The sequence below is a fragment of the Oncorhynchus clarkii genome, chromosome 23 (genome assembly GCF_045791955.1).
Source record: "Oncorhynchus clarkii lewisi isolate Uvic-CL-2024 chromosome 23, UVic_Ocla_1.0, whole genome shotgun sequence".
NCBI lineage: Eukaryota > Metazoa > Chordata > Actinopteri > Salmoniformes > Salmonidae > Oncorhynchus > Oncorhynchus clarkii.
The window spans coordinates 24,649,095-24,666,021 of record NC_092169.1 but is presented as its reverse complement, the minus strand read 5'-3'; the positions used below and the strand labels follow the sequence as shown (position 1 = coordinate 24,666,021).

Below are 16,927 nucleotides of genomic sequence, written 5' to 3'. Positions count from 1 at the left end.
ATACTGGAATGTGTGTGTGTTTTTTTTTTTATAGAGGGCTAATAGGTGGTAGGGCAATTTTCCTTTCCCCCAATTTGTTATTTAAGCAATAAGGCTCGAGGAGGTGTGGTATATGGCCAATATACCATGGCTAAGGGCTGTTCTCAAGCACAACAACGCGGAGTGCCTGGATACAGCCCTTAGCCGTGGTATATTGGCCATATACCACAAACCTCAGTGCCTTATTGCCATTATAAACTGGTTACCAACGTGATTAGAGCAGTGAAAATAAATGTTTTGTCATACCCGTGGTATACGGTCTGATATACCACAGCTGTCAGCCAATCAGCATTCAGTGCCCAGTTTTTATAATATTGTATCAAATAATATAATTAGGTAGGCAGTGAATGGCTTCACACACCCGTACAGTAGGTGGCGGTGTATGCACCTAAAAGTTGGATGGGATCCGCCAACGAAATCCCAAAGAATAAGTAATTGTTTTTCAAGTCTCTGCAAGGTGTGTAGAGTGAGCACAGCTTGACATTGAAGCTAGGTATGTTTTGGTGATTTTATTGGCAGTGTTTTACATGTTGTAAATGTGTAGCTACCTCGAGCTAACGGAAGACGCGAACGTTCTGCAGTTTACTATTTCTTAAACGTGCGCTAGCTAGAAGTTAGCCATCTAGCTAGCTAACGTTAGTGGTTGTGTTTTTTAATTGCACATAGTAAGAAGTCACCGTGTTCGTTCACAATATAGTCATTTATATCAAGACAGTATGTCAGCCTCACATGCTACAATATTGGACAAGCAAACTGAAATGGTCAAACGTTAGCTACCTAAACTTAAGCATGCTATCGTTCGCTTCCTATTTTGATAACGTTAACTGCACTCATATCGCTGCTCCTTTACCTGTCGTGAGTGTCAGGCACCAATCACATGCGTTATTGCATTAAAGCTTGCCTTGGGTTCACTTTGTAATTTTAGGGTACAGTTATTATTTACAGTAGCATATCGTTGCGCCATATCGGACGCTATTAAAAAAAACGGAAATGGCGTCCATGTAAAATAAGGTGTCCATTAAAACGAAATTAAATGGATTCACATGTCCATGTACTTTACCCAATTTGTTTTGTTAGTCCTGACGAAGGCGTCGTCTCGTAAAAAAAATAAATAAGATCGGTCACGTTATCAACGCATTGGAGAACAGTCTGATTTTACTCGTATACTATTGATCAACAATGAAAGTATCGACGCCTGTCACTTCATGGGACTCAATTGTCATTTACAGAATGTGGATATTTATTTGTGCACTATTATCAGGAAGACAAATGCATAATAACAAGCAAATGTCTTGGTATTTGTTTCCTAAAAGCCTTGATTATATTTACATCGTATTTTATTAACTAATTAGGAAAATAATAATTCTAACCTGTCTAGCTTTTTTCATTTTGCATTAGCATCAAACAAACATTCTAGGTGCATTTTACAGTTTAGCATTTTCACTTGGATAATTTAGCTTAAATTCTATTGTAAAATTGAGAGCCATAAGAACAGAAAAACGAGGTGGTTAAATAACTTTTATTAGAATAACATAACTAAACCCTCCACATCCCACCCACCCCAAAAAATATTTTAACTGATTTCTTTTTAAAGAGCTACACCATGTGCATATACAGTGCGCCCCCCCCCCAGCATGGTCAGCATTGATGTTATGTTTCTCCTGTCCAGACACTGTTCTTGTTTTGTCTACTTATTGTTAAATCTACACCCAGTACTTGCTTCTAGTCTCCCAGCATCTGTCGTTACAGAACTGTTACACTTTGAGTCTTCTTGGGTATGACACTACAAGCTTGGCACACCTGTATTTGTGGAGTTTCTCCCATTCTTCTCTGCAGATCTTCAAGTTCTGTCTTGTTGGATGGGAAGTGTCACTGCACAGCTATTTTCAGGTCTCTCCAGAGATGTTCGATTGGGTTCAAGACAAGTCCGGGCTCATCAGTCCAGAGTATCTTATTTCTCATTGTCTGAGAGTCCTTTAGGTGCCTTTTAGCATACTCCAAGTAGGCTGTCATCTGCCATGGAGTGCTGCAGGGATGGTTATCCTTCTGGAGGGTTCTTCCATCTCCAAAGAGGAACTCTAGAGCTCTGTCAGAGTGACCATCCCTGACCAAGGCCCTTCTCTCCCGACTGCTCAGTTTGGCTGGGTGGCCAGCTCTAGGAAGAGTGTTGGTGGTTCCAAACTTCTTTCATTTAAGAATGATGGAGGCCACTGTGTTCTTGGGGACCTTCAATGCTACAGACATTTTTGGTAACCTTTCCCAGCTCTGTGCCTCGACACAATCCTGTCTCTCAGCGTTACGGGCAATTTCCTTCAACATTATGCCTTGGTTTTTGCTCTGACATGCACTGTCAACAGTGGGACCTTATAAAGACAGGTGTGTGCCTTTCCAAATCATGTCCAATCAATTGAATTTGCCACAGGTGGACTCCTTAATAGAAACATCTTAAGGATGATCAATGGAAACAGGATGCACAAGTCTCATAGAAAAGCGTCTGATACTTATGTAAATAAGGTATTTCTGGTTATTTGTATTACATTTCTAAAAAACACTTTTTGCTTTGTCATTATGGGTATTGTGTGTAGATTAGGGGGGGGGGGGGGGTAATTTAATCAATTTTAGAATAAGGCTGTAACGTAACAATGTGGATAAAGGGAAGGGGTCTGAATACTTTCCGAATGCACTCTATAGATATGGCCGTGTGGGAACATTACCCTAACCCTATCAAGGCGTGTATCAATTTAACTTTTTTACTTTAAAAAAATAATTTCGCACTGATATGAAAAATAAGGTCCTAATGCTTCCAAAACCATACCGCAAGCCACGAGTCTTAATGTCCAGAGTGTCTGGCCTCTTAACAAGAGTGTCATGATCAAGGGCTATACTGGGTAGTGATTACCCTCGCCATAACGTTAAAATAACTGCGTGAAAGCAGTACTCGACAGGTGGGAGTGAAGGACACTGTGCCAGTGTCCTAGCAAGCTTGTAGCCTGAATGGCAGTGGGCACGGCATGTATTAAGTGACATGTAGTGGGCATGGCATGTAGTAAACGTGGTCTGCAGATAGACCATTCAGCTAGAAAGACCTCTGTTTATCATCTGACTACCTAGGAAACCAAACATCATGATAACTCTAGTGGCTGAAAGCTAGGCTTTTCATTTTTCAGTTTGTTTATTGTTGTACTGCAAGGCTCTGATGTAGCCTTGGTCAGATGATGCATAGCCTAGATGTGCATGTAAAAGACAGCTAGTAACCTATTTGCAGACTGTGTGCTGGACTGGTCATCCCCCTATCCACATTGATGGAACAGTAGTGGAGAGGGTAGTAAGTTTTAAGTTCCTCGGCGTACACATCACAGACAAACTGAATTGGTCCACCCACACAGACAGCATCGTGAAGAAGGCGCAGCAGCGCCTCTTCAACCTCAGGAGGCTGAAGAAATTTGGCTTGTCACCAAAAGCACTTCTACAGATGCACAATCGAGAGCATCCTGTCGGGCTGTATCACCGCCTGGTACAGCAACTGCTCCGCCCACAACCGTAAGGCTCTCCAGAGGGTAGTGAGGTCTGCACAACGCATCACCGGGGGAAAACTACCTGCCCTCCAGGACACCTACACCACCCGATGTCACAGGAAGGCCATAAAGATCATCAAGGACAACAACCACCCGAGCCACTGCCTGTTCACCCCGCTATCATCCAGAAGGCGAGGTCAGTACAGGTGCATCAAAGCTGGGACCGAGAGACTGAAAAACAGCTTCTATCTCAAGGCCATCAGACTGTTAAACAGCCACCACTAACATTGAGTGGCTGCTGCCAACACACTGACTCAACTCCAGCCACTTTAATAATGGGAATTGATGGGAAATGATGTAAAATATATCACTAGCCACTTTAAACAATGCTACCTAATATAATGTTTACATACCCTACATTATTCATCTCATATGTATATGTATATAATGTACTCTATATCATCTACTGCATCTTTATGTAATACATGTATCACTAGCCACTTTAACTATGCCACTTTGTTTACATACTCATCTCATATGTATATACTGCACTCAATACCGTCTACTGTATCTTGCCTATGCCGCTCTGTACCATCACTCACTCATATATCTTTATGTACATATTCTTTATCCCCTTACACTTGTGTCTATAAGGTAGTAGTTTTGGAATTGTTAGCTAGATTACTTGTTGGTTATTACTGCATTGTCGGAACTAGAAGCACAAGCATTTCGCTACACTCGCATTAACATCTGCTAACCATGTGTATGTGACAAATACAATTTTATTTGATGATTTGATTTGATTTTTAATTCAGATTGAATTAATGCCTAAAATGCTAAAAGAAGGTTCAGAATGCCAATGTAATTCCTTTCAATAATGTTTAGACTAATAATTCTGATGCATTTAGGAGCAAGCTAATTTGTCAGAGAATTTAGATAAGGCCTGACTTTTTGTATTCAACACTCCTGTATTAGGATTTTGAGGAGGAGACTATAGGTGCAGTAGGCCCCTCCAATCAGGATTGTTTTGGCCACAGAGAAAGAGAGGAAGTGAGAGCTATAAATGAATCGGAGAGGTAGGGGACTTACCGTGCTATCAAGGCTTAGGCCTAGCTGGGGAGAAGGACTTATCTTTTGAAATATGTTGAATTTGTTGACAAGGTCTATTTTGTCTTTCTTTTTGTCACTGAAGAAAGTTTTTGTCAAATGTGCAGAGAATTAAACCCATGCCTAACTAACATATGTTTCTGTTAACCGGTCCCAAAGTAAAACAAGGATGTCTGGAGATCTGTCCCTGGACATTAACATCAAGGAGCCACGATGGGACCAGAGCACATTCATGGGCCGCGCCCAGCACTTCTTCTTCGTCACTGACCCCAGGAACATTCTGAAGTCCTCTGAGACCCTGGAGGATGCACGGGTTACTGTGGAGAAATACAGGTACGGTGGGAGGAGAGGGAAGGATGGGTGAGGATAATGTGGCGGAACGGGTGGGTGGAACTGCTGTCAAGTGAGATGCTGAGAACACATGGGTCACTGGAAAATTAACAGGTATAGATGGAGGAGGGGTGAGGTCCTGGGAAGGAAAATGATGATACCTTGGAAAGCTACTGCATTACTCCCCTCTCCGTACGATGGGGTGTGTGGTGCCTGGGAAGGAATTCCTTTACATTATTGGAAGCATCAAACCAAAAATCTATTGATTCTGTGGCTCGACATGTATGAGCACGGAAACAATCTATAGCAGTGTCTCTGAACTGAAGAGTTCAAGAAGTTAGCTAGCTGTCGTCATAACCTGACCCCCCCCCTCCTCCCCCCACTGCATAATAAGAAAAAGAAACAAACAACATTTGACAGACAAACAACTAATTAGGCTTGGCCTGTAGGCTGGAACATCTGGCCTACTGGTTTCTCCCTTACACCAGAGATGAACTGAAAACACAAAAATAAATATGTAAGACTAAGCTGTGTCTTTGTAATGAACAAATGCAGAAATGGGCACATTCCTTTAAAACAACGGATGTACTTATATTATGCTTTATGCTGAATATTTGTCAATCATTCATTCATTCATTGTTTAAAGAGTTTGATGTACTTGTGTCCAGGTTAGGAGTGGTGAAGCCAGGTCTGACAGAAGATGAGCTGTGGAGAGCCAAGTACATCTATGACTCTGCCTTCCACCCTGACACCGGTGAAAAGATGGTGGTGGTGGGACGCATGTCTGCCCAGGTCCCCATGAACATGACCATCACCGGCTGCATGCTCACATTCTACAGGTACTACTAGGGTGTATTCCGTTTTCAATTTAATACATGTTAAATACAATTTGTGTGTAGCATAACATACAGAACAGGTAAAAAACAATCCCAAAATATCAGATGGTGAAATTGTTTGAGAGAAATGCATAGATTATGTGAAATAAATTCAGCCTGTTTTACCACGAAATTAGGTCAATCTGCATTCTGTGTTTTTGCAGCCCGTATGGAATTTCCTGTAGAGCACTCTGCACCTTGAGGCTGTTATCTCTAGGGCAGTTCAGGTTGTTGATGGAGGACCTCCGTGTTTAGGAATGTGACTGCTTTTCTTGAATTGCTTATAACTATTTTATGTTTTTATGCATTGTATTTGTATGATTTGTGTACATGCAGGGCTCCCTTGAAAAAGAGGCCTTGGTCTCAATGGGATTTCCCTACTAAAATGAAGGTTATATTTTTTTTAAGTCGCACTGTAACACCATTATGTAAACATTGCACGGAAGTGGAAAGTTAAATTTTTAGCTGTTTTACAAGTCATGATTTAGCTTTGTCTTCTAGGAGAAATTCAAACAATCTGCCTCAATGAAATATCAGAAATTATTCATGCTTATTCTCACTTTCCTTGTCCTCATTCTCTCATCTTTCCCTTTTCCCTACCCTTCTCTCCCATTTTTACATAATTTCGCCTTTCCATATCCCCTCCCTTTTATCTCCCCTTTCTGTAATCCCTTTAACATCTCTCACCTTCTCTCCTCCCCTCACCCCTTTTGACCCTCTTTCCTCCTCTCCTCTCTTCTCACCTCTCTTGAACCTCTACTCCTCCAGGACGACTCCAGCCGTTGTGTTCTGGCAGTGGGTGAACCAGTCCTTTAACGCTGTGGTCAACTACAGCAACCGCAGTGGAGACGCTGCCCTCACCACCAAGTAGGGACTGGGACCACTTACACCACAACCACATTACTAAACCAGCCCTACAGTACCTGTAACTGGCTAGTACTATGGTGCATCTCATAGCCTTAGCTACTGTATCTTCCTCTCCTCATCTGCTTTCCTTCATCAGTACTGATCTGAAAGGACATGGGTAGGTGGTGAGCAAATCCCCATAACATTTCCCCGCTGTTGCTTTCACCGGTCTTCTCTTTCTCCATCGGTGCAGATGAAGGAAAAGATACAAGGAGAGAAGACCATAGTAGACTATTGAGGTGCACCCCTAGCCTAGCTCTGTATGGGGGCCTCCTGTCATGCAGGGCAAAGCAGAGGCTAGCCAGTGGAACCCCAGTCCACTACATTCCCCTTACAGCGGTATAATAACCCACTCTTTAGTTCAGCATGCTCCTCCATTCCACCTGAAAGGCTGTATCTGTAACTCTGCTTCACTGTCTGCAGTAGATATAGGAAGCAAGGCATTAGCATACATGGGTCTGGTCTGGGGCCAAGGGTGCCACTTTAGACTATTTATATGCACCTACTTAACCAGGAAACATGCGGAATGAGAACAAGCAATGCTGGTGCTTCTCAGTTTATATGGAAAGAGCATGTAAAGACTGGGGACCATTTTAAATCATTATTACTGTGGAGAGATTCCTGAACTGTACATCGTCATGTCTGCCTGACTTGTCAAGTTTTGCAATAAATATTGCTTATGATTTGAATGCATGTATTCCGTATGCATTGTGACTTGAGACCTCTCTCTGCGTATTAGATAAGACTAGATTCTGGTAAATGCTTGGAACAGGAACATTATTGAGGCTCAGTAAATTGTTTTAGTAAGATGCTAAGATGTAAATGTGCGCCCCTATGTTCTCTCAGTCAGCTGGCTGGAGCGTACATCAGTGCCACCACAGGAGCTGTAGTCACAGCCCTGGGACTCAAGTCTCTAGCCAAGGTACGGGACTGTCTAAGGATCATCTTAGTTCAAGTTGATTTACACTTCGCTTTACATTTTAGCTCCATGAAAAATCAACATTGAAACAAACTGTCTCTCCCCAGCGCCTTCCAGCCGTCATGAGCCGGTTCGTCCCTTTCTTTGCTGTAGCGGCTGCCAACTGTATCAACATCCCCTTCATGAGGCAGAGGTGAGCTAGAATTTAAAGACACCACAACCAATGTTCCCTCTAAGCTGCGGGTGTGCCCCAGGACTGCCGCGCAGAAGAAATGTGAGCCCACGCAGAGAAGCACGAGATTAGAAAGTTGAGTGAAGTTCAGATTTTTCCCCCTTAGCTAACACTATCAGCGTTTCCCTTTACTGTGGGATTTGTGATTGAATCAACACATTATCAACGTTCAATGCAACCGAGAGTCGTCTTTGTCGAACAATCGATTGGTCACATTTTAAATGGTGTATTTTTCCATATATAGACACTTCCTATGTGTTTTATTCAAATCAGCTATATGCACTGAGCTTGTCTGATGCTTTAAACTCTCTGTTTGATTAAATAATGAAGACACACAAATGACTCGGGAGTGCGACGGCAATTGATTTGATTGTGCAGGGCCGGGCTTAGTAAAAAAATATAATATATTTTACATTGAGTGACTGACTAGTTACGTTGTGTCTCTCTCCTCCCTGCTGTGGCACAAATCTCAGCGATTGACTTTGTGACTAGCACTCCTTCCTCACTCTCCTCAATACCACAGAAAATCAACAGTGTTAATCGCGCTGTCCGTGTTGCTGAAGCTGCAACATAATTACAGCCATTTCTGACAAGTTTTGTTACCGAAATCCCTCTTTTGTGTAGGAAAAACATTCCCTCAACCCTTGCTCTCTTTAGGTGACACATGTATGCATCGCATGCACGTGACCAATAGGGCCTGATTTATAGCGATCAATAAATTGGTTATAACAAACTCTGAACACTAACACGTGACAGCAAAATGAATGCCGAGAACGTGACAAATAAACTCGAAACGGGGGAATGTTTACTGGTTGCTCAGGAGGTAAAGGGGAAGTCAGACATGTGGAATACATTTGACAAGTTGTGGAAAATACTGGAGATCAAGGAAAAGAAGGTAAGGAGCAAGTGCTGTGTGCTTATTGTGTGTGCCAAACAGGTGCTGTTTTTCTTATCGTTTGGAACAATGTAAGCAACACTAAATAAATAACATTCAAACGACACTAAAAACAGTCTCATGCATTCGTGAATACAATTGCCGAAATGGAACGATTTATTGTTTACACAAATTATTCAAGGATGGCTTTATTTTATTTTCAAACTAAAATGCTTGCTTGCATTTCAAATCATGAATGACTCATATGCAACAATATCCTGGTTAACTTTGGACATAGCAACATGATTTGGCTGAATTTCATTCTCTCCTTATGTCCCTTTTCTTAGGGAGCTGAAGTACGGCATTCCAGTGACAGACGAGGAAGGGAACCGGTTAGGAGAGTCAGTCACCGCTGCCAAGTCAGGCATCATCCAGGTGGTGGTGTCCAGGATTGGCATGGCTGTGCCAGCTATGGGTAAGCACTGTGTTTCGGACACAATGTGACTGACCACCTGGATTTGGACTGGTGTTTTTTTTTTATTTTATTTTTTACATTGGATGAAAGTAGAGACTCCGAGCTACAAAATGCTGTATCAAACACTGCACTAGAGGAACAATGTGAAAGTAATTCTGCTTTGAAAGTTGATTAATATGTAACCCTGCTTTTGAGAAAATGGCCCTTCAATGTTTTAGTACACCTACTGGAGAGCTCTTTGTCTACACCTATTCAGCATCGTTCACACCCTCTTAAGCCTTAGCCCCACCCATCTCTTTAAGAATGAATGTGTGAGGCCATGTCCTAAACAGAGTTAGTAAGGTAGTATAGTAAACTACCAAAGTAGTAGCCTACAATAAGGGAAAAACTCCAGTTAAAAATACACTTGTCTATATCCTAATGTGACTTTGGTGCAGGTCATGTTCTTGACATTACCGTCTCTGATAAACACACACTATATCAAATTAAATCAGTTTATTTGTCAAATGCACAGGATACAGAAGGGGTAAATGGTACAGTGAAATGGTTATTTGCATAGGAAGTGTCCACATACAAAAATATAGTGTAATTATTAGATGCTTACACACTTGTCTAAATTGATGGTTCATGTGAAAGAAATGCTATAACCAACCCAAGCCACATCTAGCTAAGTGGATGGGTCATTATTGTCTAGCTAGCTAAACGATTAACCATAATCCCAACCCATACTATTAGCAATACAAACAGATTGTCATAGCTAGCCACTATGCATGAAATGCTATAGTATGAATCTGCAAGTAGCTAAAGCTAACAAACTAAGTTCATTGTTAGCTAACTAACATTAGGCTATAGCTAGCAATTCAAATGGCTTCCTCAGATACAAATAATATTACTACACAGATCATACACGTAGCGTTAGCTAGCGAGCAGCACGCTAACATTCGCTAGCTAGCCAACAGTATGCTTTAACTTGCAATGAAAATGACTTTCTGACTAAATTAGAAACCGTATAATATCTGAAAAATTAGCTGGACTCTTAGCCGTATACATGGATGAACGCTTCACGGCAGACTTGAAACCCTTTAGCTAACTAAGACGTCCTGTGTTTCCATTTCGTTTGTACAGCTTATTTGGTCCACGTTGTGTCAAGTCACACAGGTTCACACTGACCGTGTGCAGAAAGTAGTCCATCACAACTTTTTCCCCACTGATCTTTGTCGATAGCACCGGCTAAATTCAGGGCAGCAATGTTGTTGTGGGCAGTAGCAACACTTTTGAAGTTCTCCATGGCTAAGGTAATATCTTTCAAAAAAGCTGCAGTAGCAAGGATTATCTACTCATACTGAGCAGCTCATGTTTGACTGAAGCGTGTTACATGGCAGACCAATCCGAACTTCTCTCTCTCGCCATGTCCAGCCCATCCATTATCTCAGCCAATCATGGCTAGCGGGAAGTTTCCTGTCTTTCTGTGGCTAAACCAACTATGCTTGCGATTTAACAATTGTATTCATATTTACAGATGGCATGCAAGTTTAAGGCACATGAAAGTTAACATGTTCCAGAAGGCATTTCTGCCAAAAAACGCATTTTATAAAATACGTGTTGCCTCTTGAAAGTCCTCATTGTTTTCTCTCTCTCGGTCTGTCCACAGCTATCCCACCTGTGATAATGAACGCCCTGGAGAAGAAAGCCTTTATGAAGGTAATGTTACAAGAGACGAATGGATGCCTGTCATGCTCTCAACAGTCAGTGGGTTTACTGGAGCCGGTACTACATACAGTCAGTGTGTGTGGAGGATAATCTGTGGCATGTAGCCACTGTTGTACTAAGCCTACCCTCTATTTGGAGTTCAAACCACAGAATTAAATAGTGTCATTCTATGTGTGGGGTTTAGCCATGTAAAATATGCTACTTGTTTGTTGGTGTCATGAGAGGCCAGTGGAAATCCAGGCTTCTGTGTTTTGTCGTGTCTGATATCCTGTGTTGATCCACAATCTCTAGCTTGGTCCCAGATCTGTTTGTGCTGTTTTGAGTAAGCACAAACAGATCTTGGACCAGGCTTGTTAAGCTCTTCGATACTGTCAGTGTACTGTCTATATACTGTCCGTTGGTTTCATAAAAAATTGCTTCAGCTTGGAGTTGCTTTCACAATTTCTGTCTCTGTTTTCTCCTCAGCGGTTCCCAGTCCTAAACGCCCCAGTACAGGTGGGACTGGTGGGTCTGTGGTAAGTATCTAAGGGAGTAATTCTCCTCAATGACATGCGCTGTAAGCAAAATAACCATAACATGTTCTGAATACTGCACGTCACGATTGTATTCCGCGTACTGCTTGTATTGCACTGTTTACCAAACATTCTTTTCTCTCTTTCAGTCTGGTGTTTGCAACTCCTCTGTGCTGTGCCCTCTTCCCACAGAAGAGGTAAAGTATGGCCATATGTTACATACCTTAGCTATAGACAGTGGATCTGCTTTTCTTTAACATAGAGATTGTACTCTCTAATAATCAATGTATTTTTCTCTCTCTGTTTCTGGCCTGTTTTCTCTCCCTCCCCCTCTCTCTCTGTAGTTCTATGGCAGTGAGCAGCCTGGAGACAGATCTTCAGGAGAGGATACTACATAGCAGTCCCCACACTACTACTGTCTTCTTCAACAAAGGCCTTTAGGACCACACAATAACACCCACCACGCATAATCCCCATCTGCTGGTTGGACCTTGCTACTACAGCTCAGTGAGAACAACTGTAAGGCCAAAGAGAATATTATATTTATGCATATTTTTTTATTTACCTGTTTGTTTGATGTTCTAGGCTTTTTGATGTTTTATTTGGGAGAGGTGATAGTGAGGGGTGCGTCTCAGTCCTACAAAGCTTCCTTGTCTGAAATGATTGGTGAAAGCCTACCAGTCAAATGTTTCTGATTGTACACTGAAATATAAAAGCAACATGCAACATTTCAACCATTTTACTGAGTTAAAGTTCATATAAGGAAATCAGTCAATTGAAATAAATAAATTAGGCCCTAATCTATGGATTTCACATGACTGGGAGCAAGGCCCACCCACTGGTGAGCCAGGCCCAGCCAATTAGAATCCTCAGATGTCCGGGTGGCTGGTCTCAGAGGATCCCACAGGTGAAGATGCCTGATGTGGAGCTCCTGTGCTGGCGTGGTTACACGTGGTCTGCGGTTGTGAGGCTGGTTGGACGTACTGTCAAATTCGCTATAACTATGTTGGTGGTGGCTTATGGTAGAGAAATTACCTTTTCAATTCTCTGTCAACAGCTCTGGTGGACATTCCTGCAGATATTTTATTTCAGCTCATGGGACCAACACTTTACATGTTGTGTTTTATATTTTTGTTCAGTATAGATGCAGGAAAGGAGACAAGGGGAGAAAGCCTCTTCGAAGTAATGAAACGCATGCGAGCGTAGTGTGACATATATAGTGTGACACATCTTATACTGCTACATTGACAAACAGACTATGGTTTGATTTTATTTATATTTTGTGCGTTTATCCTCCCTGGGGTTGTTTAATTACTGAATGTTACTGAATGACAAATTCTATCAAATCACCCCAAACTAGATCACCCCTCGTTTTCAATCCCAGAGAGATTTTTTTCTCCCCAAAGTGTATTTGTTTTTTCCAATGTGTTTGAGATCGTAACCTTTTAAGCTGTGTACACTGAAACCAGTCATGACTTGGAATTAGAAAATAGTTCAATTGAATCTGCTAGATATCCACTCCCTCAAATTGGCTCAACTGTAGTCTGTAGTAAAATACAACAGTTGGTTTATGATAACAATATAGACTGGCTTGCTATTAAATTCCTTTTTGCGTCTGCCAGGGTTTTGTTTATCATTGTAAAACCTATTGCTTCAGTGTGCCCTAATGAACATTACCCAGTTGACGAGCAAAGCTTCCCTCTCTCACCACTGCCCTTGGAAATGTACTTACACACACTGTCCCACCAGATAACCTTATCAACCCCTCTCACCCTAGTAACCCTGTCTGTTTTGTTACGAAGAAAACCTTTAGAGATGCTATGACACTGCGTGTGCACTCCTTACTGAGGTTTCAATAAGCACATTCCTAGTTGCACTGATGACAATGATATGCCTGCAGAAAGGTTTATCTAGGATAGAATCTAGGCATAATGTTTCCGCCCCATATCACGCTCTTTCGGCAGGTAGCCTAGTGGCTAAGAGCATTGGGCCAGTAACCGAAAGGTCGCTGGTTCGAATCCCCGGACTGACTAGGTGAAAAATCTGCCGACGTGTCCTTGAGCAAGTTTCTTAACCCTAATAGCTCCTGTAAGTCACTCTGGATGAGTGTTTACTAAATAACTAAATATATACACACTGCTCAAAAAAATGAAGGGAACACTAAAATAACACATCCTAGATCTGAATGAAGGAAATATTCTTATTAAATATTTTTTTCTTTACATAGTTGAATGTGCTGACAACAAAATCACACAAAAATGATGTATGGAAATCAAATTTATCAACCCATGGAGGTCTGGATTTGGAGTCACACTCAAAATTAAAGTGGAAAACCACACTACAGGCTGATCCAACTTGATGTAATGTCCTTAAAACAAGTCAAAATGAGGCTCAGTAGTGTGTGTGGCCTCCACGTGCCTGTATGACCTCCCTACAAGGCCCGGGCATGCTCCTGATGAGGTGGCGGATGGTCTCCTGAGGGATCTCCTCCCAGACCTGGACTAAAGCATCCACCAACTCCTGGACAGTCTGTGGTGCAACGTGGCGTTGGTGGATGAAGCGAGACATGATGTCCCAGATGTGCTCAATTGGATTCAGGTCTGGGGAACAGGCGGGCCAGTCCATAGCATCAATGCCTTCCTCTTGCAGGAACTGCTGACACACTCCAGCCACATGAGGTCTAGCATTGTGCATTAGGAGGAACCCAGGGCCAACCGCACCAGTATATGGTCTCACAAGGGGTCTGAGGATCTCATCTCGGTACCTAATGGCAGTCAGGCTACCTCTGGCGAGCACATGGAGGGCTGTGCGGCCCCCCAAAGAAATGCCACCCCACACCATGACTGACCCACCGCCAAACCGGTCATGCTGGAGGATGTTGCAGGCAGCAGAACGTTCTCCACGGCGTCTCCAGACTGTGACACGTCTGTCACGTGCTCAGTGTGAACCTGCTTTCATCTGTGAAGAGCACAGGGCGCCAGTGTCGAATTTGCCAATCTTGGTGTTCTCTGGCAAATGCCAAACGTCCTGCACGGTGTTGGGCTGTAAACACAACCCCCTCCTGTGGACGTCGGGCCCTCATACCACCCTCATGGAGTCAGTTTCTGACCGTTTGAGCAGACACATGCACATTTGTGGCCTGCTGGAGGTCATTTTGCAGGGCTCTGACAGTGCTCCTCCTTGCACAAAGGTGGAGGTAGCGGTCCTGCTGCTGGGTTGTTGCCCTCCTACGGCCTCCTCCACGTCTCCTGATGTACTGGCCTGTCTCCTGGTATTGCCTCCATGCTCTGAACACTACGCTGACAGATATAACTATAAAACCTAGCGGTCAAACAGGGAAATGGTTCCAATTGTTTTTTCACCATTCATTTTTCTCTTAGGGGATTTTATATAAGGGCTGTGTTTTGTGCCGGCTTACCCTAGCGTGAAGTTTTGATAACCATGTACATCTCTCGGACAAGGTGACTTATCAATCTATTCGTCTCTATTTACTCTGATTCAAAAATGCTAATTAGTGTCAAAGTAGACGACATGCAAAACGACATACCTGCAAGCTCCTTCTCGTCATCTCTAGCTGACGCTAACATTAGATAGTTAATCCAGAGATTCTTAACTTTGCCTCGATTCGGCAGTCTCGTTCAGATCATCATGGCATTTGTAGTTCTTTATGATAGCCACATTAGCATTTCAGTTTTCGGGGGTAAATGCAGGTGACTATATTGATAAAAGTCCTTATTGTCCGAGAGAGATTTACATAGTTATCAAAGCATCATGCCAGCGTAAGCCTACACGAATCACAGCCCTTATTTTAACGATTGGAACCAGTTCTGTTTAACCGCTAGGTTTTATGGGTATTATGACTAATACTGAGGTACTGTATGGTATGCCTACCATCCCACTGTGCTTGGTAGTTGATCACGTCTCTCGATTAAATCAGATATTTAATTGAGAGACGTGCAATGAAGACATTCGTGATTCTTAAGGGTCTGTAACAAGACATTTCACTGTAGTGGACGTCAGTGGTCATGAATGAATCTCCTCTCACAGACTTTTTATTATATTGCTCTAGTTTTAGGAATGACTCCACATAGCCTGGTCCCAGTTCTGTTTGTGCCGTCTTGTTTAGTGTGACAGCGAACATAGAATTTGGCAAGATAACAAACAGATCTGGAACCAGGCTAGATTCTTCATACTTTTTAGTGCAAATGTTTATCATCGTCCATAGACAATCAGCTGCACTGCAGCACAGTGTTATTATGGCCATACTGTAAACATTGCTACATTTATGCCATGGCTTTCAACTGTAAATACCAGGGTTGGAGGCAGTTCCATTTCAATTGACTGAATTGAAATCCTGGTAGATACTGGTTCATCTGTACTGTACACATGCAGAGTAAATGGATATTCCACAAGTCACATTAATTAAATTATGTCCATAATTGAATATAATAAATACCATGTATTTCATGAACAAGTTGACACCATTGTAAAACTCACTCATTCACTTGCTTATTATTATTATTACTACTATTACTATTATTGTTTTCTGGTCCTTTTGGTGGGGAGGTCAAGGAAGTGTGATTAGAACAAAAATTAACCTAGAGCTAGATCATGCTGATAAACATGCAAGGCTTGCACTATTCATTTAGTCAAGGCAAAGATGTGCTGTGTATCACACACAGCTACAAACCTAGCCAAGGAAGAGACGGGGTTGATAAAGTTGGAAAAGCAGAGCTTCTTAAGTTTGTCATTGCTTAAGCTTTATTTGACTAGCATCTACCAGGTTATCCTCATATAATAACTTTCATGTTAAATATCTCTGGGTTAGCTTCGGCATGTCATAGAATATGATCTCAGCAGCACATTGAAGGCAATATGACGTCGCTACACTCCATGGATGTTTCATGTCAATGTGTGTCCACTTCCAGTAACTCTTGTACTGTTGTTCAATGTCAGTATTGGAATTCACTTATTGATTTTTTTTTACCCCCTCTGTTTTATTGCATTGGAAGTGTTATGTCACACCTGAACTATGTAAGATGTATTTACTCAGAGCTATAGAATAAAGTAATTTATTTTATCATTTCAATCTGAATGTTCCACAACATTGTGCCCTGCTTAATGTGTTAACGGATCTGACGTTAGGGTGAGACACACTCCGCATTGCTCAATGTTTACAGACCGCAGTCTTCCAACAAAGGAGTGGTCCTACAAGGTCACCTACAGCACCTCCTATAGTACACAAACACCAACCATTGCCTGAGGTAAACTCTACTTGTTTCGTAGAATGCCTTTGTCCAAAAGCCAGTAAAAACAGGAGGGATTGAAAAAGAAAACGAGAGCTACATAAGTAGATGAACTGTGACATGAAAGGGATGTTCTGAATGTAGAACTTTCTAAAAATGTATTTTTTTTCACCCAGTAACCTGTGTG

The 16,927-nt window shown here is 42.1% G+C and overlaps 1 protein-coding gene across 6 annotated transcripts; it reads left to right on the top strand.

Moving 5' to 3' along the window:
* The first annotated feature begins 448 nt into the window (after positions 1–448).
* LOC139381978 (sideroflexin-1-like) lies at positions 449–15,973 on the top strand. Of its 6 annotated transcripts, none has more exons than XM_071125873.1 (12): positions 469–532; positions 3,426–3,750; positions 4,821–4,994; positions 5,660–5,830; positions 6,635–6,733; positions 7,619–7,694; positions 7,799–7,884; positions 9,145–9,272; positions 10,924–10,973; positions 11,448–11,497; positions 11,644–11,691; positions 11,839–15,973. In XM_071125873.1, the coding sequence occupies exons 2-12, from the start codon at positions 3,665–3,667 to the stop codon at positions 11,933–11,935; spliced, it is 1,065 nt and encodes a 354-aa protein (XP_070981974.1). In that variant the 5' UTR covers positions 469–532; positions 3,426–3,664; the 3' UTR covers positions 11,936–15,973. The 6 variants fall into 6 exon arrangements, 4 of the variants coding, with proteins under 4 accessions (XP_070981977.1, XP_070981976.1, XP_070981974.1 ...); XR_011628605.1 differs by lacking the exon at positions 469–532 and having other exon boundaries at positions 3,665–3,750; positions 11,839–12,013; positions 12,634–15,973; XM_071125876.1 differs by lacking the exon at positions 3,426–3,750 and having other exon boundaries at positions 449–496.
* Positions 15,974–16,927: the final 954 nt, after the last annotated feature.